Genomic DNA, 23,201 nt, shown 5'->3' with positions numbered 1-23,201 from the left:
GGGGGGGGGGGGGGGGGGGGGGGCAGCCTTCGGCCCTCAGCCGCTGCCCGTGCGCTCCGCCCTCTCGCACATGCGTTGCAGGATGCGGTGAATACTGGGGAAGCTGGGTCTGTCGGCGGGCAGCTGGCTCCAGCACAGGCGCATCAGGTTGTACAGCTCCAGGGGGCAGTCCTCGGGGCAGGCGAGGATGTGGCCGTCGCGCACGTAGTAGATGACCTCCTCGTGGGCCATGCCGTAGTAGGGCTGCAGGCCGTACGAGAAGATCTCCCACAGCACCACGCCGTAGGCCCACACATCCGACTCGGTGGTGTAGCGGTTGTAGAAGATGGACTCGGGCGGCATCCAGCGGATGGGGATGGCGTCGTTTTCGTTAGCTTTGTAGTAGTCCGCCGAGTAGATGTTCCTGGAGAGGCCGAAGTCGGCGATTTTCACCACCATGTTCTCGCCCACCAGGCAGTTCCGGGTGGCCAGATCCCGGTGCACAAACTTGCGCTCCGAGAGGTAAGCCATGCCGGCGGCCACCTGCCTGGCGATGCAGAGCTGCTCGGCGCAGGAGAGGGGCGGCGGGGCAGGGCTGGACGCCTGGGCCCTCCCCGACAGGTCGCCGTGACTGAGGCTGCGCCTGCTGTGCGGGGACATGCTGCGGAGGAACTCGTTGAGGTCGCCGTAGGCCATGTATTCGAAGAGCAGGCACATGGGTTTCCCGACCGCACACACGCCTGCAACCGAAATCACGGGCCGTGTTAGGCGGGGTGTCTAACGTGGCGCTCCAGAAAGAGCGCTGCAATGGCCAATGACCAAGATCAGAACATAGGGGGCCCTGGCTTTCTGTGGACAGCATCACAGCCCAACCCTGACCCCACTTGGCTGTGTCAACATCTCCTATTTTCCTTTTAAGATTCGGCTTATCTGTCACTCCTGCTAGAATGCCTGGGCTTCCAGCACTACCGATCAAGGATTGTCCTTCTATCGGCCTAGGACCTGTCATCCTGGGACAACCGTCTACTTGTTTGAGGTTTCTCCTCCAACATGTTAGCACTTTGAAAGCAGAAATCATGTCTTATTCTTTTTTTAAATCCCACACACCTGCCAGGTGTCTGGTACAGCAAGTGCTCAGTACATGTTTGGTGAGTGAATTTGGGAACGCATGTTTGCTTTGAGCGTGTAATGTTCTGTGTTTCTGCTACTTCTGTGGAGAAGGATGATAGGGAAGATGTATGAAATTTGGAAAGAATGACAAAAACAATCCAAAATCTTAGTTGAAGTACTCAGTGAAACATTTTAAAATTTAGGTTTTACAGTGTTTGTTCTAGAAAGAAAAAAAAATGCGCATATAGAGTCTCAATTTTAGTTCCAGGAGAACATTTGTAAATCTTAACTTCTTGCCGTGTGCGACAGGGAAATAGGACACCTTGAACTATCAGATCGTTTGGGCACAACTTCACATCACCGTAAAAACAGATTATGAGATCTATGATTCCTTTTTTTCCAGCAAAAATTAGAAGTCTCTGTTCAAAAAGGAAGAGAAATAACAAATAACATTATCTTGGCTTATTTATTTGGGGGCTGGTTTTTACTTTCAGGGATTTGGCAATCAGTGTATTTATAGATTCTAGAGAGAAATTTAAAGAAATGACAACATATTTTTTTCTGAGCAATTTAAAAAAACCCATTTTTTGAACTGAGGTTGTTTAATACCATGTTCCAGAAAATATTATATGGGAAGAAACAGAGATGTCTCTCTGATGAAGTAAAGGAGAAGGTGCCAGTGCAGGATGAAGGAGGAAAACTTGGAAAGCCTCCATTTGGCAAGAAATGTGAATAATTGCAATACGTTTCTTTGTTTCTATTTTCATACCTAAGAGTTTCACAATGTTAGGGTTATCAAATTCTGCCATGAGAGCTGCCTCCCTCTGGAAGTCTGCTTGCATGTCTGCGGAGGCTTCTTCTTTGAGCATCTTCACTGCCACCATTGTGAAAGGTTCATGGGGAAGTAAGCCCGGAGCCCTGAAAGAGACATTTATTTAGGAAGAAAGCAACAATCAGGAGCATTATACATATCCACGTTCATCTACCCGCATTCATATATATTCCCTCCACTTTTGCAGCCTTTCCCAGAGCCACAGAATCAAAGAGGCCAATAGTAGATTGTACTTAAAACTTCTTGACGCCAATTAATAAAAATCACTGGGACTATTTTCAACACAGGTTGTTTGAAAAATGCATTATTTGTAAATGTCAGGAATTCTAAAGTACACAGATCCAATGAGATTGTCATTAGCACTCTAAACCCTTGATCTCTAGCCACAGTCTAAATTCCTGGAAGGCAGGGACCATGGCTTACTCATCTTTATATCCTTCTGAAGTCTAAAATGATCCCTTACATATTTTTGGTTCCCCATAAGTATTTGTGTGAGATTTTCATTAATCATGTAACCTCCATACCAGGGCCATTATGAGTGGCGGTAAGTTTGTGTCCTGCCCAAGAACACCGGCACAGAATGACAATTGGTTAATAAAACCAAGTCCATGTTTTCTGGCCCACCTGTGTGTCTGTGAGCCACATCCATGCAGAAAGGTTGTTTCCTTCCAGTTCACACAGAGGTAATAAATGGGCTAGCATTGGTCCTTATGCATACTCTTTCCTTGAGCTCATTGTTTTCTAGCATTTTTGCATTATTTTTCCCCTTTTCTGCTTTGCCATTCCATGGACATCTATTTAATATCTACACGTCAGGCTCTGAATTCTTAAATGGAGAGACTAGTTCAAAGCATATTTTAAACGAAGTGGAGAATATAGCAATAGAAAATGGAAGAGAAGTAAATTTTACAATTATTTACTAAAAACAATACAAGAAATTATGATTAAAATGTATGATAAAATTATTTTCTGGAAAGGAAATATAATTAAACTTTGCTAATTGCTTATAATTTGATATATACATAAATGAAGATTCTCTTCTACTCAGCCCTGTTTTTCAGCAGAGAGGAAAAATTATTAAGATTCAAAGTACAGTACTTAGTAAAATGAGGTTAATGATGTGAAGAATTATTTGATAATAATTATCACACATACAGCCTAGACATCAAGGTAGTGGTCTGGTGACTTTTCAGACATTACATATTTTTGTGGAAAGATTTTTCACAGGGGTAACTTTACCTTGCTTGAAAGACCCTTCCAAAGGCTCCCTCTCCAATATCTCTCACATATTCAATGTTATTCCTTGGGTACTCCAGGCTGAGCAATTTGGGATTCAGAAGGAGTGGCATCCTCTGGTACATGGGGTTGGGATGAAGTCTGTCTAGCAAGAGCTCAGAAGGAAGAGTAGTGAGGGTCACTGCTGCCGATTCTCTGCAGGTGAGACAGGGAAGACCAATGATAAGTTCAGGATCAGGTGAGATCTTTGTACTCGGGCTTGGGTTTTAAAGAGATACAATGTTAGGAGGAAACAAAACAAATTATACTAAGGCAGCTGAAGATCCTTCAGTTTTAGAGCAAGACATATTTTCTTCAGTCTGGGAGTCAAAAGGTAACTTTTCTTAGGAATTTTGTCACTATCCAATCTGTCATGGCAATGGGTTGGGGGGTTGGGGCAGATGGGGAGCAGGAATAGCCATATTTTTCCAAATTATTGTTTAGATCCTATCTGCTGTAAAAAAATTAACCTTAGGACATGGGATCCTATGTAAAATGTTACTGATATTTTTAAAGATCGTGGTTGGGTGCTTCATCCTAAAGCAAGGTAACGGATGTCATAAAGGGACTGGCAGTATTATATATATTCTTCCTCCTGTCCCCAATTCTAATATTAAATTTGTAAGTTTTAAAATATTACTACATGTGGTTGGCTTAAAGTAGAATCTCACCTTTTCTTATTTTTCCATTGTTTTCGTCTTCGGCAGCAATAAAGAGTAGTTACAGTAAGAAGCACAAATATGGCAAAGCTGGACATGATGGAGATTATTACAGTCATGGAGTATGTAGGTGAGACAGAGAAGGAGGAAGAGGAAGAGGAAGGCAAGTCTGGAATGTCCACGCTCGGCTTTGAGGACGTCATGGGTGGGAATGCTGTAAGTAAACAAAATTCTTTTCATTCATTCTTAAACTTTTAAGAAGCAATCTTTGCATTCAGGCCATCTTGGCTAAATTTAAGCAAATTTAGTAAACTTAATTTAATTTTAGGAATATGGTTTCATGGATCAGGTTCTCCCTGGTTATATATCTATAAAGTCCAAGTCTAAGAATCCAGAGATCCAGTTGTAAGTCAATCCAACTTACAGAATCACAGAACTTTACAGATGAGACCCAGAGAAAGGAACTATTTTTTCCAAGACAAATGCAGATCCTGGGCTAGTGCTCTTTACACTGCATCATGTTGTTTATGACTAGACAACAGTTATGGACCTAATTAAGTTATTAAATAAAATAATTTCATGAAATTGTATTTGAGGCCAGGATTGTCTAAAGCTGTTTGTTGATTTACAAACAAAACAAACATAATAGAAGAAGATGAAGAGTGGAAATATTAGGACACAAATGAAAAGTTAGTTCATCCAAAAATTGAGCTCCTGTCAAACTCCTATGAAAAAGGTCAGTGCAATCTGAAAACAAGGCAAAATCTGCATTACCCTGGAAACCAAAAGATGCCATGTTTGTATCACTCTGTAGAGTGCAAAGTCCTTTGCGTATCTATTAAAACAGCTTTATTAATTTATATTTTATATTCTTTTAATTGACTGAGTAAAGACAAAAACATGGAGACAGAGTATCTTAATAATATAATTGACAAGAATGTTCTAATAGCAAACAGTGTACTTTGTACCCTACACGGAGAGAATAAGCCCTGTTTTCAAATATTTGCGGAATACTGACAGACATGATCTTTTGTCAGGCCACAAAAGTAAATCTCAGATTTCAAAAGCAGAAATTATGCAGATTTATTCTGACTAAAATGCAATTAGCAATAGACTAAGTAAAATCCAATAGGACATCTAAAAAAAATTCAATAACTTTTCACTCAAAGAGTAAAAAGTAGCCATAGGGACAGATTCGAAAACAACTTCCTGGTAGAGTATGTGAGCTTTGGCCAAAGCCGTGCTCAGTGGTAAAGTCCTAGAGTTATCTCTTTCCATTAGAGAAAAAGGATGAAAGTGAATGAGCTAGACATTTAACTCAAGACTTTGGAAAAGAAACAAAACCTACAGAAAACAGAAAAATAGCTGATAAAATAACAGCCATGTACAAGCAGAAATTAATAAGTTAGAATACACATACCACAAATGCTGTAATTTAAAAATGGGTCAATAGTTGGTCTTTATAAAGTGGTCTTATCAGTGGAATTTCAATTTTTAAAAGACAAGAAAGGCACAAACATACGAAATTAGGAATGGTAAAGGAGTTTTGACAGTAGACTGAAATAAATATGCAGTAATATGTAATTATGCAGTTACATTTTTTAAATCTTTAGAAAAATAATAGGACCATATTCCCAAATTTGAAAAATCAGAAAATCTGAAGGTAGTCATAACCAGGAACTTTAAAAGTCATTATAGAATTATGGATACATTCTTTTGGTCTTGGAAGAGATAAAAATTTCTAGATTTTATAAAATGTTCCAATATGAGAAAAATCTATCAAATTATTTTAGAAAGTTATTATAATACTAACATCACAACCTGGCAATGTTAGCACAAAGGAAAAGTGCATACATAGATTAAGGAACATAGATTTAAAAAACCCTAAATGAAATGTTAGCAATTAGCTGCAATATAGTAAAAGAATTAAGTGTTTGATGTAAGGAAATAGATTAATATAGCACATCAGAAGGTCAAAAGAAAACTTTTATTGCAGTAGGTTCCTAAAGCCATTTGAAATAGGACGCTTACAAAGTGATGACAAGTGGGCGGAGATTACAAGGGGTGCCCATGAATGAGCTCTTAATGTAGGAGTGGACACAGTTTCTGTGGCCTGAGCACCAGTCGCTAGCAAGTGGTTTTAGAGCCTGTGGAGACCAAGTCTTGTCACTGTTGTGGTGGGAAGGCCCCCAGCTCAGGCACTGGAGCTGGAAGAAGAGCTCAGCAGTGCATTCTTGCAGGAGCAAGCACAGCATTTCTCATCAGGTATCACAGCAACAGCGGACTTTGACTTCCTACGTGCCTTTGTGATTGGCTTGAAAGCCGTACTGACCTTCTTTGGACTGAGTCATCTGAAGGTTGGTTTTTTTTTGTTTTTTTTTGTTTTTTTAAATAATCTATCCAAGATGGGTGGGGAGGGGGGCTTAAATTGGAAAACTAAACTTCCTGATAATAATAAGGTAGTAACAAGCATTGAAAGACAGGAAGAGGCGACAATTTTTGTATCTGGGTTTTACAGGGCAGTTCAAACCATATTTAACATGTGAGGGAATGTAATTTGTAAAATTGGTACTGTTAATCTCATTAGTAAAAATAAGGATAATTTTTTATCAAAAATATCAGACATGGAACACCTAAGTGGGTTAAGCGTCTGCCTCTTGATTTCGGCTCAGGACGTGATCTTGGGTCCGTGAGATCGAGCCCTGCATTGGGCGCCATGTTCAGCAGGAGGTCTGCTTGGGATTCTCTCTCTCCTTTTCCCTCTGCCCCCACCTCCAAAATAAATAAATAAATCTTTAAAGAAATATGAGACATATTAAGAGAATAATCCATGATGACTTAGTAAGATTTATTTTCAAAATGCAAAAATTGGCATTGTTTGAATAATAATTTTGCTTTATGGATGTAATTATATCTTCCTTTGTGGATATTTTGCTATTCCTTGTTTATTGCTTCTGATCTATTTGCTGTGGCCTTCCCTAGAGTGACCAATTATCTCTTCGGATCCAGATTATCAATCCGGATCTCCTTCTTTTTGTCTTTTTCTTCTCTCATCAATTTTATCTCTACCTTTTCCCTTTGAACATCAGGGGAATTTTTATTCACTCATTCATCCGTACATTAATGTATTCATTAAGTTAATATTGATGTTGGGTATCAAGAATACTGTGGTGGACATGGCACGTCTTTGTGTTCAACTATTTAGCTGGGGAACAATTAGTAAACTGATAGTTATAATAGAATATAAGAAGTGTTTAAAGTCTGATAAGCTTGTGAACATCCAGGGGCAGCTCAACTTCAGGTCTAGGCATACTAGGTAGATTTTCTAGAGCAAATTATTTTAAGTTAAGTGTAAAGGTTGAGTAGGGAATAACCAATTGAAGGTGGATGTGTGTGAGTGGAGCAGGAGGAGTGGGGGGGGGGGGCGGGAAGAGAGGTCATATTCCACAGAGAAGGAATAGCATATCTCAGGGTCCAGACCAAGCAGTTGTGGTGCTTTCCTGAAAGTGCACCTAAAAGTTTCCTTGTTGACTTGGGGAGTGTGTCTAGGTAAGGCTGCGGCTATCAGGTCTGGGTCATAAAAGGCCTTGTATGCCAAGGTAGGTAATTTGGACTTCGCCCTGCAGTGAGTGGAGAGAATCAGTCAGAGGGATTGGCGTCACTGGAGTAGCATGATCAGCTTTTTGCTTTAGAAAGATCATCTGTCTGCCTGTAGCCTGACTTCCTTGGCTGATTTCAAGCTACCAAGACAAAGTCCTGAATGCAGAGTTGGAAAGAGATGTCCAGTAACACACCACCATATAGGATTTCCACCATGCAGATGACAAGGATAAAGAGAAAATCTTAAAGTTTCTTTCTAAATAGAAACAGCAAATTGCTTATAGGAAAAAGTAACAAGACTCATACCAGACAACCAGTTATTTTCAAAACTAGAAGCTAGGAAAGAGTGAAATCGCATCTATAGATTACTGAGAGAAGAGGAGTGTCACTCAGGAATGTATCCCGCTAACACAGCTTTCAACTGTTCAGGTGAGAGAACGCTAATCTGAAGATCTGCTGGGATACAGAGACTCTGTCACCCACAAACCCGGCTGAGGAAGAACGTGAAGCGTGTAGAGCCCTATCGAATTCAGGAATAGTGAAATACCTGCTAAAGAGACAAAGTGAATAGTAAAAAGACATTTCAAACTCAAAAAGATATTTCACTTCAGCAAAAAAAGTTATAAAAGTGAAAACTACTGAAATTCTGTGTGTGTTCAAGCAAAAAAAAAAAAAATCTTCCATCGCCCTTCAAAGTGAACTGGTCATGTCCTTCAGAGTTTACTCGGAAATCAAGAAACTTCAAGAAATATTTGAGGGCTTTATACACTCCATAGAATATGGGACACTCGACCTAATCAAGATGCCTTCTTTGCTTCACTACCAACCTACCTGAAAGGCTTAAGCCAGTTTCTTCAATAATAATTGCATTTAACCACCGAGCACAGTTTTAGACATTCCCCATTACATGGTCAAGTGAAATGATCCATTGATGACATTTGCTGTTCACTTTCTTACATGTACCAGAGATTTCATAAAACTAGGTTTTTAAGGGTAGGAAATTGGCTTATTGTAGGTAATTTATGCTGTTCACAATCTTTTAGAATCCATGTACAAGGCAGAAATATGGATTTGTGTGTGTGTGTTCCTGTCTGTTCTAGGACTGAAGGTCAGCACCTTCTGCACAGTGGAATGAATGCCTGAATGGATGAATGAGTAAACAATCAAAGGATAACAAAGACCATAGTCACCAATTAAAAGTCCAATCAAACTCAGTTTCAGCTGCTTATATGACAAAGAATGGAAACATTTCTTTTTCATTCTTTCAATTTGGAAGTAGCAACTTGATAGGCTTCCAGAATAATAGATTTTTAGGGTTTCCATACTGCTCTTGTTTAACACCGAGCCATTCAAGTGGGACCAGTAGCATTCTTTCTTTTAATACTCGAAGTCTCAGTCCTTGAAGGGAGCTGGAAAAATCAAGGCCTGGCTCTTAGCCGGATGCAGAGGCACTTAGGCCCAAAGATAGGGCACAGGAAATGATTTAAGCCTTGAACCCTCAAAGGGAGTTAACTGAAATGAAAACTTTTCTAATTTCATTCTGAAGATTTCTGCATTCGGGTAGGTTAAAGCATCATTGGATACACCTTTGTGTCTAGGACATCTCTTTCCAAGCAACCTTCTTGAATTCTTTCCTAGGGATTTTGAGGCACCCAGTTTTAAAACTGTTTGATTTGACCCTGTAAACTTTATACTGGAAATTAGCTGTCTTAAAGAACACCTGTCTTCCGAAAGAAAGATCTTTCGTCACAAATGAGGATCATGAATTGGCTCAATGAAGAAATAAATATTTTTTTCATCTGTAAATAATTAGATGATATAAAAATCAAAAATGCAAAATCAAAGGTGACATTTTCAGTTTGGCTTATTTTGTAGCCATAGAAAGGATCAAGCAAGTTATAACCTTGGGGTAGGGGATATTATTTGTATCATTGTGTAAATATGGTGCTCTTCATGGCCTAATTAGGAGCTGTAAACTGAGATTTCTGATGATCTTCCTTCATGTTTTACACCAGTAAGCATAGCAGAAAAACCTTTGAGAGGAGCCGTACATTCGGTTCTGGACATCATGAAGTATGAGTGTAAATACGCATGCACGAATCCAATTACATACACATAAGGGTTCAAGGGCACAAACAAAATTACTTACTTGTTAGGTTTTCTTTTTTATAATCTGAGGGGGAAAGGATAAAAATTTATTTTAAATAAACATCCAGATACCTAACATATTCTGTGAGAGAGTGCTAAGAAATGCAAATTTTCTTTCAGTTTTTCAATATACAACTGGAAAACATTCTTTGCATTCGAATGAGAAAGGATTGTGTCATTGAAATTAAACCAGCTGTTAGGGCTAACAACAGTTCCTTCCAAACGAAGTTCATTAAACAACATGCAGAGATTCAGCTTTGTTTTGTGAGATCAGCATTTTCAACCATGTGGCTTATTTTTGCATGCTTAGAAATCTGCTTTGTTAGCTAAGAAGGGGGACTTTATTCTTTTATTCCACTCATCTGACATAATATGAGGTTTCTTAGCCATTTCTCTGCACGTTCCAAAAAATGTTACAAGCTCTTGTAAGATCTCCTTACGAAATAAGATCTTAAGCAGCAGTTAAAAGTGCTCCTTAATTTCTTTTTGACCGAGTGAAATTAAACCCTAATGCTAACTTGGGCAATTAGGATAGATGGTAGGATTCTGTGATTAGGTATCCAAAACGGGGAGAACTCAAAAAATACATTAGAAATGCCTAGAAATATTGGGAGATTTAAGTTCACAACTTACTTTCTTCAGAATAGTAAATTTGTCTTAACCTCTAAAGTCTTGAGAGAATTCTGTTACCTAAATATGGCAGGCTGGTACAGGCCATGGGGTCCCAGTGCATGCTGGGGAGCTTGTTGCAATCAGGCACGGAGAGCAGGTACATCCCGGATCTGTAGAGTCCTCTGTGAGTCTTTTCTTCCATTGCCAGCCACTCTCTTGCACAGAAGAGCTCCTTCACTGCCAGGCAATATTCTCTATTTTATGGAGAACAAAACTTGATGAATCATAGCATGTTAAGGCCAAATTTGTGGCAGAGCCTAGATTCTGTATTTTCAAAACATCATCATAGTATGTTGTCTGTTCTTGCAAAAGTGTTTTTGAAGGGATCATTTTATTGTAAATAATGTGAGACTTTATGAAAGATAGCATGTTATCCCTGAGATGAAATGCTATCTTGTTTTGTTTTTAAAGTGTAGTTAATGCTCCTGGGGGAAAAGAATTTTGAAGTTCAAAAGGTAACAGATTAGGAATTCCTAATATGCATTCTCTCAAATTCGTATTAAAATAAATACAAAAGGACAGAAACAAGGTACCTAGAGTTTTAAAAACGCACATAATAAAAGTCATAGATCATTGTCAATCAGTTTCTAGCCTGAGAGATTTTCCTATAATTTCAGGGCTAATGGGCGGAGACTGAGGGGCACAGTTGGCATATCTGCATACTTTGTCCACCAAAACAGAAGAGCACCACCTTCCTGGCAGGGTACAGGAGGGCATATGGATCCTTACCCACTCTAGCCTTGGGGAGAAGCTGCCTCCTATCCCATTGCTGTGTGTGCTTCCATCTGAGAAAGCCAGAGTAATTTAGTCTATTGAAATATGAAATGTTATGTTCATCCGTGTGTTTTATTACCAGTGAAAGGTTGAAGAAAGACTAGTTGGACTAATTAGAATTTTGTGCATGAATATTTGCTTAAGCTTATCCTATAGAAAATAGGATAGACTACATAGGAAAAAAAAAAACTGGTTAACTCCAAATTAAAATATTTGGAATTAAAAATAAAAGGAAATTAAAGATTATTAAAGAAATTGGAGATAATAGCAATGTTGCTCATTCAGTATCTAAAGGATTCAGAGAAGAGGAAATTGTGTGTGTGTGTATTGTGACATATATATGTCACAATGGTGTCTTTTTAAAAATACTCTTGCCTATACTCCCACTTTTCTGGGCAACCACCTGTCAATATGGACCAACTGAACATGTGTGGAATGAAAGGGCTGTGCTTATGAATGTGGTGGGACACAATGTGGTCATAAGAACAATAGGATTTAGAATTCTTTATGTGTCTGTAATGGAAGAGAGAGCAGTGGGACTTTCAAGGCTTCTGAGAACTCGAAGAACCAGAAGAGCATTGCTTAGCTTGCTTCTTGCTATGCCTGGGTCCTACCCTTGGGTCACACAAACACAACTTTTTGCATTCAGACAGCACTGTTAAACTGTGCAAAAATAATATATTGCAGGTGAAAAAAATTCTGTAGCCCACATTTTGTGGAGGAAACAAATACCCTGGAAAGTTATTTTTTTACTCTAAACAGAAGAACACATGAGAAAAATTTTTGTTTGTTTTGCTTTGTTTTCATTGACATGCATTAAAGATGACCGCTTTAGAAGAGTTTTTCCAGGGAAAAAATCAGGATGAAATGGAAAATAACTAAAAACTAAATTAACTTGAACATAGTAGCAGCTGAAGAAAATAAAGACCACAAAGAAGTGAAAGGAACACAAAAGGACTTAGAATTGTCATTAAAAACCATAAAGAAATGGCACTGCAAGACATTGGACAAATAACAGCAAAACTTGACAAGTCTGAACTGAATGCAGACAGAAAGAAGGAAGGGTGAAAATGTGTGAGGAGACAGCTGAGAGGGAAGAGCCGGCAAGAGATCTAGAATATAGATAATGTTTCCCAATAAGAAAACTAAAGCCCGTAAAAAATAGAAAATACTCAAAGATATAGTAAAAGAAAACATTCTTAGGACAAAAAAGAATGTAAACCTGATAATTAAGTCACATTATCCATTATTTTTGTATTACTGATAGGAAAGAAAATAATGAAAAGAGAATTACTCCCAGATGAATTTTACAAATATTTTGAAGGTCAAAGATGAAAAAATAATCCTACTATTTGGCAAGAAAAAAAATAGTCCCTCCAAAGGAACAAAATTAAGGATTGCCTTATTTGTTCTTCATTACAACACAGCCAGAAAACAATTAGAGTGCATAAGATTTTCGGGAAAGTGTAATGTAACGCAAGACTTAAATAGAAACGCGCGCGCGCACACACACACACACACAAGATTATGGTAAAAAGTTTTTTGCATGTAATCTAAAAAACACCTACTCTGGCTGAACAAGAGATGAATCAAAATTGAGAATTTAAGAAAAAGAAAGATTTTCTATGATATGAATGACAGTGAGCATTGGGAATAAGTAACAGAGATCTACACCAGGTAGTTGTATATATGATTCTGTAATCAAATGTAAAAGCTAAAAATAATGGTCTAAAAATTGATCATTGGCAGATAAAATACAGTTGAATAATACTAACCAGGTTTACAATTCCAGATAAAATTTCAAAGATCAAGTGCGGAGTATTCAGTAAAATTATGCTTAACTTAAATAGGCCTACCTTTAATACCCTATTTTTAAAATCACAACTTTATCCACCATCCTTGGCACTCCTGATCTCCCCTAACCTGGTGCTCATTTTTTTTCTTTTCCTGTGATACAAGACACATCCTAAGGTAATACATAAGTTATTTATTTATTATGTCTCTTGCTCATTGTTTTCTCCTGCTAGAATGTAAGCCCCACAAACAAATGCCCTAGAATAGTGCTTAGAGACCAGTAGAAGCTCAGTAAATATTTGTCAAGTAAAAGAAATTCTTTGTCATTCATGGAAAGTTGCACAAATCATTTAATTACTATTTATGATTAGAAAAGCATGAGTATATGTGGAATTTAAGAAACAAAACAGGTGAACATATGGGGGGATGAAAATAAAGAGAGAGGAAAACAAACCATAAGAGACTCTTAGAGAACAAACTCAGGGTTGATGGAGGAAAGGAGGTGGGGGATGGGCTAGATGGATGATGGGCATTAAGGAGTGCATTTATTATGATGAACCCTGAGTGTTGTATGTAAGTGATGAATCACTGAATTCTACTCCTGAAACAAACAAAAAAAAAAAAAAAAGAAAGAAAGAAAAAAGAAGAGAAGAAAAGAAAACTATGAGTAATAGAATGCTTTTAAAAATCTCACAAATAACTAGAAATGCAAAATGGTTGAAGACCTTTGAACCACTAGGAAGGATAAGGCCAACAAAAGCCCTAAGGAAAGTAATTTCTCTAAGTATACTACAATTGACTTAGAGATTTAGGAGACGATTAACTATGCTATCCTAATAAATGTGAAATCTCATTGAAAGGGATTTTTTTTAATCTAAAAAAAGCAAAGAAGGTAAATTATTCTCAATCTTAAAAAGAACATCTGAGGCTCTTACATGTAAGCTGGCCTAGGACACACATGTTGGAAAGTTAATAAATTTATTTTGTGCTAGCATATAAAGATACTATTCAATTTTAATTTTGATTGTTCCTCAAGAGATGCTTAGATATCATGCCTGATGAAAATATAATCTTCTTGGGTGAAGTAACAACAAGTTATATTCCTCTTACAATTTCTCCAAGCCCTCAAAATTTGCAGTGAATTGAGGAATAGAGCATTCTATTTTAATGACCTCAAGGCCCTATGATTATTTCAATATTTAATTATTGGCTTTATCAAAACAAAGGTGGAAATGTGCTGTTGGTAGTTTTCATGTATTTTCTTCAGAAGAAAACAATATCTATCCAGTTTCTAAGATATACCATGAGGACAGTTTATCCTGTAATCCTCTCTGTTTTGTAGATGAGGAAACTGAAGGTTAGCCAAGATTACATGTATCTAGAAAGCAGTACAAACAGTATTTCAACTTTGTTCTACTTGGCTCAAAAGCCAGTTCGATTCCTGTCTTTCCTACATAAGAAGTAAATAAAGGCAAGATAATTCTATCAAACATGGATTTATGAATTTCCATGTTTAAAGAGTATGGGGGTTTTAAAGAAATAACTATTTATTACCACCACTTCTCGCCATGAGAAAGAATGTTAGTATTTAAATTAGAACATCGGGTGGAATATGTTTTAAAATAATATGCATGTTATAGAAAGTAATATTCTGAAGTGCTCACCAAGATCTCATATTCATTGGCAAATAGTGCTGACACATTTGACATGGACCTTTTCTCTTCTCTATTGTAGCTTGCTAATGAGGTCCACATTTGTGTGTTGTTTTTTTTTTTTATTTCATAGAAGGCTGGACTATTTATGAATATGATAATGTGAACAATAACAAGTTGAATATTCTACCTTTTATGACATTTTCTAGAAGCTCAGAGCCCTTGTATTATAGGATGTCATCAGTGATTTACATGGTAGGAATTCTGTCCGATTAATTACTTTCTATTTTGGACAAAAGCCACCTTTTGCGTTTATCATAGCACACGACAGCTTCTTTTGAAAACTCTTCCTGTTTGCATTCAACAGAATTTTCCCACTTCTTTGTTTTTTTTATTTTACCTGCAAATGGGTGTAGGAGTAGGCACTGCTCCAGGGCTGCAGCCTTGGAAGATGTGGTTACACAGCAAAGCCTCGGCAGCCGGCCGGCAAAATGGGCTCACTGCTCTCAGTTCATTCCAGGCGGTGTGAACCAGTAGTTCTTGGACCTCCTCTGGGTCTGCATAGGAGTTGTTGAAGAAGACAAGAGCGTCTTTGGCCAGGACAGCATCACACACCTCCCCTCTGTACTGGGCGCAGTAACCTTTGTTATCTTTCTGTAGTTTACTGAAGGAAGAAATGAACAATGTTCTCCATCATATACTATTTCTTAGCATTCAGTCTGGGTGTTTTGTTTTTTTTCCCCCCGACATCCACCCCTGCATCACAGCAATAGGAGAAGATTGTACTAGCAACTTGGCTGAAATGTTCTGTCTGAATACTGTCTTCCTTCCCAGCTATAATCCTACTACCTCCAGCTACTCCAGAGGCATCTTATGAGGGTCATATGTAATAATGGATGTGGAAAGCTTTGAGAACTACCAAAGACTGAATAGATTTGAGTGTTTTTATTATTTTACATTATAAATAGAATTTAACTACTGTTGGTTAGGGCGCTTCGTATGCTTCTTACAAATGGAGCCGATTTCAGCAAGTAAAGTGCATCTAAAAAAACATATACATCGTGACAACTAACAAATGATTGAGCATAACAGTTGTGGTGACCCAGCTTTGTGAACATAGTTTATTTACATGTTACAACAGTTAAGTCCCTGAATTTTATAGAAGACATACATCTTTGTGACACCTCCTGTACCCAGATCCTCTCACTCACACATCTTCCCAGCATTTCATTAAAGACTAAAATGAAAGTCACTCAGGGAGGAGGAGGCTTGGGATCAGGCTCTCAAAGGAGCTAAGTAGATATTCAGCTTTGCTGTTTTCTCATTACATGACTTGGGGAAAGTCATCTGGTCACTCCGAGCCCCATGGGCCTAATCTATTGAGTGATGTAAGCAGTTTTTCTGAACTCAGATTGTGTGTTAATGGGTAATATATGAGGAAAAAAAATTGTATACTGCTAGCACAAAAATAAGAGTAGAAGCTTCTCTGCTGTAACAACTGAAGAGAATGAGAGGAAGAATGGAAAAATACTGCTGGTCTTCTCTGCACATACCCACTGCCCCCTAACGGAATGCTGGGAATTATAATAATAACTCCTACGCTCACCTGACAGATATTTCCTGAGCACTTATTATGTGTATACACTGTAAGGGTCTCAACACATTCTTATGCCTTCCATCAGATCTCTGTTGTTAACAATGACAAAAAACTAAGTTGTATTCTCATTTAGGTTGGTATACTTGTTGCGATTTCACAGTTCATTATCTTTATGTAAAGGATTTTAAGGTAAGAGAATTAAATTGGAATTTGTGAGAAATTTTTAAATTGTTAAGAGAACCCATTTGAATCCGAACAATTGACACCTGAATTAGAGACCATGGTTGACTAATGTTCAAAGCAAATCTGTTAAGTGGTGTATAGCTCATTTAGGTAACGATGAACTTCCAAGAAATACCATACTTTGAAATTATGTTCATAATATAGACTCTTCCTCTAATTCAGACTAGCCTTTTACTAATTAGCCAACATGAATTTTATTACATTACTTGTAGTTTGTAGTTCATTTTATAAATGAAGGCCTTGAATAAGAAGACACAAAGCTGTCATGAAAACTTGGGCCAGGAAAGGTTGAGCAAAAACCCAGAGAAATAGCTTGTGCCCCAGCCTCTTAGGGAAACCTGGTCTGTGATAACACTAAGAAAGTTCAAGAAAGGCAAGGATGCTGTACTTTAAAAAACTGAAGAATAATATCTAATAACCAGAAGTACTTCAAACTGGCTTACTCAATGGTCTCACATATTAATATAATATCTTGGTATAAAGAGGGGATTGATAAAAGCAGGTGGGATTCTTTTTATTTTACACAAAAACCACATCACGTAAAAGTTAAATATTTCCCTGAGTGCCTCTGAGCTGAGAATTATTCATCCAGGTCCTGCTGTCACGTGTTAACCATCAACTGACTGTCTTTATTTTTCCATAAGTATTTTTTAAATTAAAAAATATTCATGATTTTTCCTTTAATTATACAAGCAAAAAAAAAAAAAACCCAGAAAAGGTACACAAAAGAAAAATTAATAAAAATAGCCTCAAAAATAAGGATTATTGACAATTAAATAATTAATCTCTCTCTGTGTATGTCTGCTGCCTTTCTTCATAAAAACCCTAGACAAATCTTTGGAAAAACCTGCATTCGCCTGATAGTACTGGGTCCTCGCTTCATAATGTAAAAGAAAAAAGAAAAAAAAAGACAACAAAACAAACAAGCCAGAATAGGTTTTGAATAGAAATGAGATCTTGGTTTGTGATTTTGGTTCTTCTTTCTATCAATTTGCAGAGAAGTAGCCTGTGGAAACCCTTTGTATGCTGGGAAAAGACAAAATATAATGTATATGGTTCTTATTAATTTTCTATGCCTCTGTGATCTTCCTAGGAGTACTAAAGACTTAGCTTTGGAAGTGTATCTATGCTAAGTTCAGCTCTACAAGGTGCAGGATATACAGGGCCAAGTACACATGTATTATATATACACACATATATAACATATATATACGCATACACATATACACATATGGAGATTGCCCATCACACTTTCAGAGCTTAAACAACTTCCTTTTCCTTTTCCTCGCCTCTTTTGCAGACTCATAAACCTCTAATTTTTCATAGTGATCAGATTATCAGAGGCAAGACGTGGAGGCATATGGGGCCATAGTCCCTCATCCTCCTAACCCTATCACTTAAAAAATTTAAAAGAAGCTCACAGCAAGAACTGGGGGACAAGAAGAATGCAAAGAATTTCCATTGGTGTCTTCTGCTATCTTTTGCAAGTGAACTGTCCAACTAATGTTGGGTTCCTCTGCTCTTAGCTCTTGGAACTGCCAATGGAACAGTACCAGAAGCAGCTGGTCCTCTTGGTCCTTCAGACAGTGGGGCACAGGTCACAGGGATCTATTCACAGAATGCTGGTTATTTTGGAATGGTCTGCCGGACAGGCTCCAAAAATGCTAGTGCATAATGCACATGGAGCCAGTCCCTCTCTTGCCTCCCAACACATGAAACCTGGCTGACCTCCCTTTCTGTAAAATGTCTTCTTAGCGGCAATGATGGATATATGGTCTCAAGTCCCTCCCTTAACTTATAACAGACAACTCTCCTTGGTCAAATCGAATATTTAAAGGATTCTCACTACAGTTTTTACTCTTACTTCTCTCTGCTTCAACAGATATGAACCACATCCAGTAGAGCATTTTTCAATGTTTTGCAAATTGCATTTTGCAATTTCTATGAGGGGGACTTCGATTCCCTTTAAACACATAGTTCTTTGTCCAAGGGCGTATCCAGATGGCCAGCTGAGGCTGGTTTGGGTTAAAGCAGTCCCATGCCTCCAGTGGAAACTCGCACGGGTTTTCCCACCCTCCAGTGGAAACTCGCATGGGTTTTCCCACCCTCCTTAGGGGTGGCACACCTGAGAGCTCTACCTGTCGTCTGGCACAGTACTTCCTCCTCAACCATGGTTTCGCTTTCCCTGGTTTCAGTCGTCCTCGGTCAACCACGGTCCAGAGGCAAATGCTCCTCCTGACGCACCATGGGAAGGTCACAGGAAGCCTCCCATTACGTCTTCACACCTGCATCACTCAGCCTCACTGTGTCTCATCTCGTAAGCATTTTCTCATCTCACATCATCACAAGAGGGGTGAGTACAGTACGATATTTTGAGAGACCACATTCATAACTTTGATTACAGTATATTGTTCTATTGTATTAGTACTGGTGTTAATCTCTTCCTATGCCTAATTTATAAACTAAACTTTGTCATAGGTATGTATATATAGGAAAAAACCATAGTATCTGTAGAGTTCAGTACTATCCATGGTTTCAGGTGTCCGTTGGGGGTCTTGGAACATATCACCTATGGATACAGGGGAACTACTGTATAGACAGATCTTTCCTTATATAGCAATTGCCTACAGCCACTGTACTTTCCCAGCAAGTGTGATGACGGGGTTCTGCACCACTTCCAGTCTCCAAAGCAAACTAAAATTGTTTTTATTCTTCCACGCTTAGTGTCTTTGTATACGATTCATTCTCTAAGGCAGGGGTCAGCGGATATAATCCACAAGTCAAATTCCACCCTCTGCCTGTCTTTATACTGCCTGTGAGCTAAGAATGGTGTTTACATTTTTAAGCAATTGAAAAAATCAAAAGAAGTGAAACTTACATGAAATTCAAATTTCAGTGTCCATAAGTAATGTTTTATTGGAACAGAGCCATGTTCAGCCATTTATGAATTGTCTACGGATGCGTTTGCTCTGCTATAGCAGAGCTGAAAAGTTGCAACAGAGCCTGTACATAAAAAGCCAAATATATTTAATATCTGGCCCTTTACAGAAAAAGGGTTTGCCAGCCCCTGCTCTAAGACATAGATCAAATGTCATTTTTCTGAAATGCCAAACATGGTGTCCTCAAGGACATGGTTTTCTCTGAAAAACACCTCTTGTATTTCTTCTGACCAAAATTAGTACCTAGTTTTTGTATAAAATAAAGATGTAAAAGATGATGTAAAGAAGAAAACATTTTTAATTTAAAAAAATTTGAAAATTATATTAGCCAAATATATAAACACTACATATTTTATGTATTTGTACATGTATCGGTTACAAACAGTATATATATAAGTCTAATATATAGTTTTATATATACTATATATAGTTATACACATATATTTATATATACAGTATATTTAGAAGTATTCCGTAAATGTATTTTTGTATCCTGAATTTTTATTTAGCATGATTATAATAAGCATTATTAATAATATAATTAATAATAATATAATGAAACATTTGCCTGTGCTATTATATTTTTCAAAAGCATGGTTTTTATTTATTTATTTATATTTAAAGATTTTTTTTTTTTTTAAATTTGAGAGAGAAAGAGTGAGAGAGAGCATGAGAGGGGAGAGGGTCAGAAGAAGAAGCAGACTCCCTGCTGAGCAGGGAGCCTGACATGGGACTTGATCCTGGGACTTGATCCTGGGACTCTATCCTGGGACTCCGGGATCATGAACTTAGCCGAAGGCAGTCGTTTAACCATCTGAGCCACCCAGGCACCCCTAAAAGCATGGTTTTTAATGACACCAATTTCCCTTATTGGTAGATACTTACATTGCTCATACATTTCATTAAATAAATACAGTGTTGTTTTCAATTTTGTTGTTCATACACTTGTTATTTCCTTAACATAGATTACTAAAACTGGATTTAGCCAATCAATAGATACAACCATCCTAAGGCTCTTAATAAAAACTGCCCAATGCTCTTTAGAGAGGTTATAGCAATTTTCTCTCTCCAGCCATTTGAGAGCGCTCCTATTATCACAAGTGAAAGAGAATATGGAATTTTTCTTTAATTAGCATTTATTTGACTACTAAGGGGTTTTTGATTTTTCATTTGCATTTACTTACATTTGAGTAATCTGTTTCTGTCCTTGAGTCCTTGGAATTTGTCCATGCTTCCATTATTACATTGTGTGTGTGTGTATACGTGCGCCTAGTAAAATGTAAATTCCTTGGGGGCAGTGAATACATACAAGTTGTTTTGTTTTTCTGCTTTCCAATATAGTGCCAGAAAGAGAGTGAGCAGTTTAAAAATACATTGAAAGGACAGGAGTGCTGAATGGCATGTGAAGGAAAGATGGCATCTCTTTTCTTGGCGGCCTGCATTTTAATTTAACTTTTACCACATTTATGTTGTGTATCTGTTCAGTAGATACTCGGTTTCCCTGTAGAGTCCTTGAGGACAGGACTGTCTCTCAGAACTGTGATAAGTGGGGCACCTGGGTGGCTCAGTCAGTTAAACGTCTGCCTTCAGCTCAGGTCATGATCCCAGGGTCCTGGGATCAAGTTCCATACCAACTCACCACTCAGCGGGGAATCTGATTCTCCCTCTACCCCCTACCACCCCACCCCCACTCATGATCGATCTCTCTCTCTCTCTCTCTCAAATACATAAAATCTTAAAAAAGAACTGTGATAAGTTACTGAATGCATCAAAGCTACATGAATTCACACAAGATTAAGAACTAACCAAATTTTTTTTTATTATGTTCAGTTAGCCACTGTATAGTACATCAGTAGTTTTGATGTAGTGCTCAGTGATTCATTAGTTGTGTATAACACCCAGTGCTCACAGTCAACAAAACTAACCAAATTTTCTTATGCAATGAATTATTTTATTCCATGGAATTCGAATCAGTGGTTGGTGTTCCAGGTCTTGCTCAGTTACCGTGCTATCTGGGTTAGTATAGTAGTTATCAAATCTAAGTTCTTGAGTCTGTCTACCTGAGCTCAGATTGAGGGTTTATAGTCTGCAAGCCATGTGGTCTGGGCAACCCCTAGTGCATCAGGTTCCTCATATTAAAAAATAGGGATGATAATAGGTCTTGCCCCATAAAGTCACTGAAATGTTAATATGAGAAAAGTGGTGATCATAAATATACCATAAAACTTAGTTGCTATTATCATTATTACTATTATTGATTAATCATTCTGAATCTCAGTTTTGTTACTTAACAATTAGATACAAATAGTTATGACATTTCATAGGGTTTTTATGAAAGTCAGTTTTACTGAAAACAGATCACTGTACATTGCAAAATGTTATATTAAAAGGTGACACTTTCTTATCTACAAGATAAAGCTATGAGGTGAATTGGGCAGTCAGTTCTGGGTTCAGTTTCCAAGCCTATCACTTACCGTTTGTGTAAGTCACTGAACTCTCCATTTCAAAGTAACTCTTAGTTTCTTTTCTGTACAATAGGGATAATAATAGTACCTGTTTCATAGGGATGTCCTGAGGATAAATTTAAGTAATGCATGTAAAGCTCTTAGCACAGTGTCTGATACACAGTAAATATTCAATACGTGTTACCTATTTTCATCTTCATTATCATCTTGTAAGAGTACTAAAAGGATTAGAAATTAGAAAGTTTCTGAAAGTTACAGTACTCAGCAAATAGCAACAAAGGGCAGGTCAAATGAAAAACACCAAAACAAAACGTTGATGTCACAGTGATATCTTACCTCCATTCTGTTAACAGGAAAGGAAGTTCCCACAGGAAATCACATTAAAGGGGAAAAGAAACAAAAGTTAGTGTATTTTAATTTTAAGATTTGCAAGAGATAGCTTTGATATCTCTAATTCCTAAGTTTCTGGAAAGTTCTCTTTGGTTAGGAGGCCAGATACTGCATTAACAGGCAGATTTAGAGGAGATTAAAAGAGAAAACTGAGAGTCTCTAGGAACTGTATTCTTTTCAACCTGGGTCCATCACTGGCATCATCAGTCCAGGCAGTGTCATGGCTCCAAATTCCCCTCCATTACCCACCAAGGGACTTTGTATCACGAAAACAAGCCTAACGATGAGAAACCACCCTATATAAAGCACCTACAGCACCCAAGCCACAAGACAATTCTGCCGCTGTGCAGAAAGAAAAGATGAAAGGAGATTCTAGAGAAAATGGTCTATAATTTGAAGGGGTAAAGGCAGGTTCTAATAGCAGCTGAGCAGAGAAACCTGTTGAAATACCAGGAGGCCAACGTTATGTATCTGAAAGAGCCCTCAATTTAAGATGCAAAAGAAGAATTCAATACCATGAGGATGTGCCAATGCCAAAGAGAACCCAGCCATAGTGTTTGGGAGGAGATAATAAGCTTAGATAGGGTTCCATTTCAAGGGTGAGTAAGGAAAGAAAAATGAAACCAATTTAAGGGTGCTTGGATGTGTCACGAATGGTAAGAGAATCATAGGGCTTCCATGTGTTTCTGACAGAAATTCCTCCAGTCACGTTTTCTTTTGGAGGGAGGGCGGGGAGCAGGGGAAGGACCCAAGAATGTTGCAATTATGAACAAGTGCTTTGATCTCAAAACTAGATTTTTTTTTTAAGATTCCAAAAATTTCCAATCATCCTCAATATGTGTAGTATCTTTAAAATTATCTGGAAAAGCCAGTAAATTCTGGCTGTCTTCTAAAACACACAGTAACTTTAACATGAGAAAGCTGCGATTGTAAAGAAGAACGCTCGCCTCTTAGGCCTCACTGCAGAGCAGCTGACAGCAATTTAGCGTGGCTACTGGCTGTTCCTCATTTATTCTTTTCCCTTTCATTTCAAACAAAAACAAACACCTTGAATCAATTTGAAACCAGATAA

General features: G+C 37.9%; 1 protein-coding gene across 3 annotated transcripts in view; it reads right to left on the bottom strand.

The window, feature by feature from the left end:
* Window positions 1–36: 36 nt before the first annotated feature.
* Window positions 37–23,201, bottom strand: part of MUSK (muscle associated receptor tyrosine kinase) — an 86,874-nt gene continuing 63,709 nt past the window's right edge. For 2 of the 3 annotated variants that reach the window (XM_040631698.1, XM_040631699.1), the window contains 6 exons: window positions 22,076–22,082; window positions 10,294–10,469; window positions 3,868–4,069; window positions 3,161–3,352; window positions 1,859–2,007; window positions 37–719 (listed from right to left, as the gene is read on the bottom strand). In XM_040631698.1, the coding sequence (XP_040487632.1) occupies window positions 37–719; window positions 1,859–2,007; window positions 3,161–3,352; window positions 3,868–4,069; window positions 10,294–10,469; window positions 22,076–22,082 (1,409 nt within the window). Of the gene's footprint in view, window positions 720–1,858; window positions 2,008–3,160; window positions 3,353–3,867; window positions 4,070–10,293; window positions 10,470–14,895; window positions 15,160–22,075; window positions 22,083–23,201 lie in introns of all 3 variants that reach the window. The other variant, XM_040631697.1, reaches the window with a different exon arrangement.

Source organism: Ursus maritimus, unplaced genomic scaffold, assembly GCF_017311325.1.
Source record: "Ursus maritimus isolate PB19 unplaced genomic scaffold, ASM1731132v1 scaffold_17, whole genome shotgun sequence".
Classification (NCBI taxonomy): Eukaryota; Metazoa; Chordata; class Mammalia; order Carnivora; family Ursidae; genus Ursus; species Ursus maritimus.
This window is presented reverse-complemented; position numbering and strand designations above follow the sequence as displayed.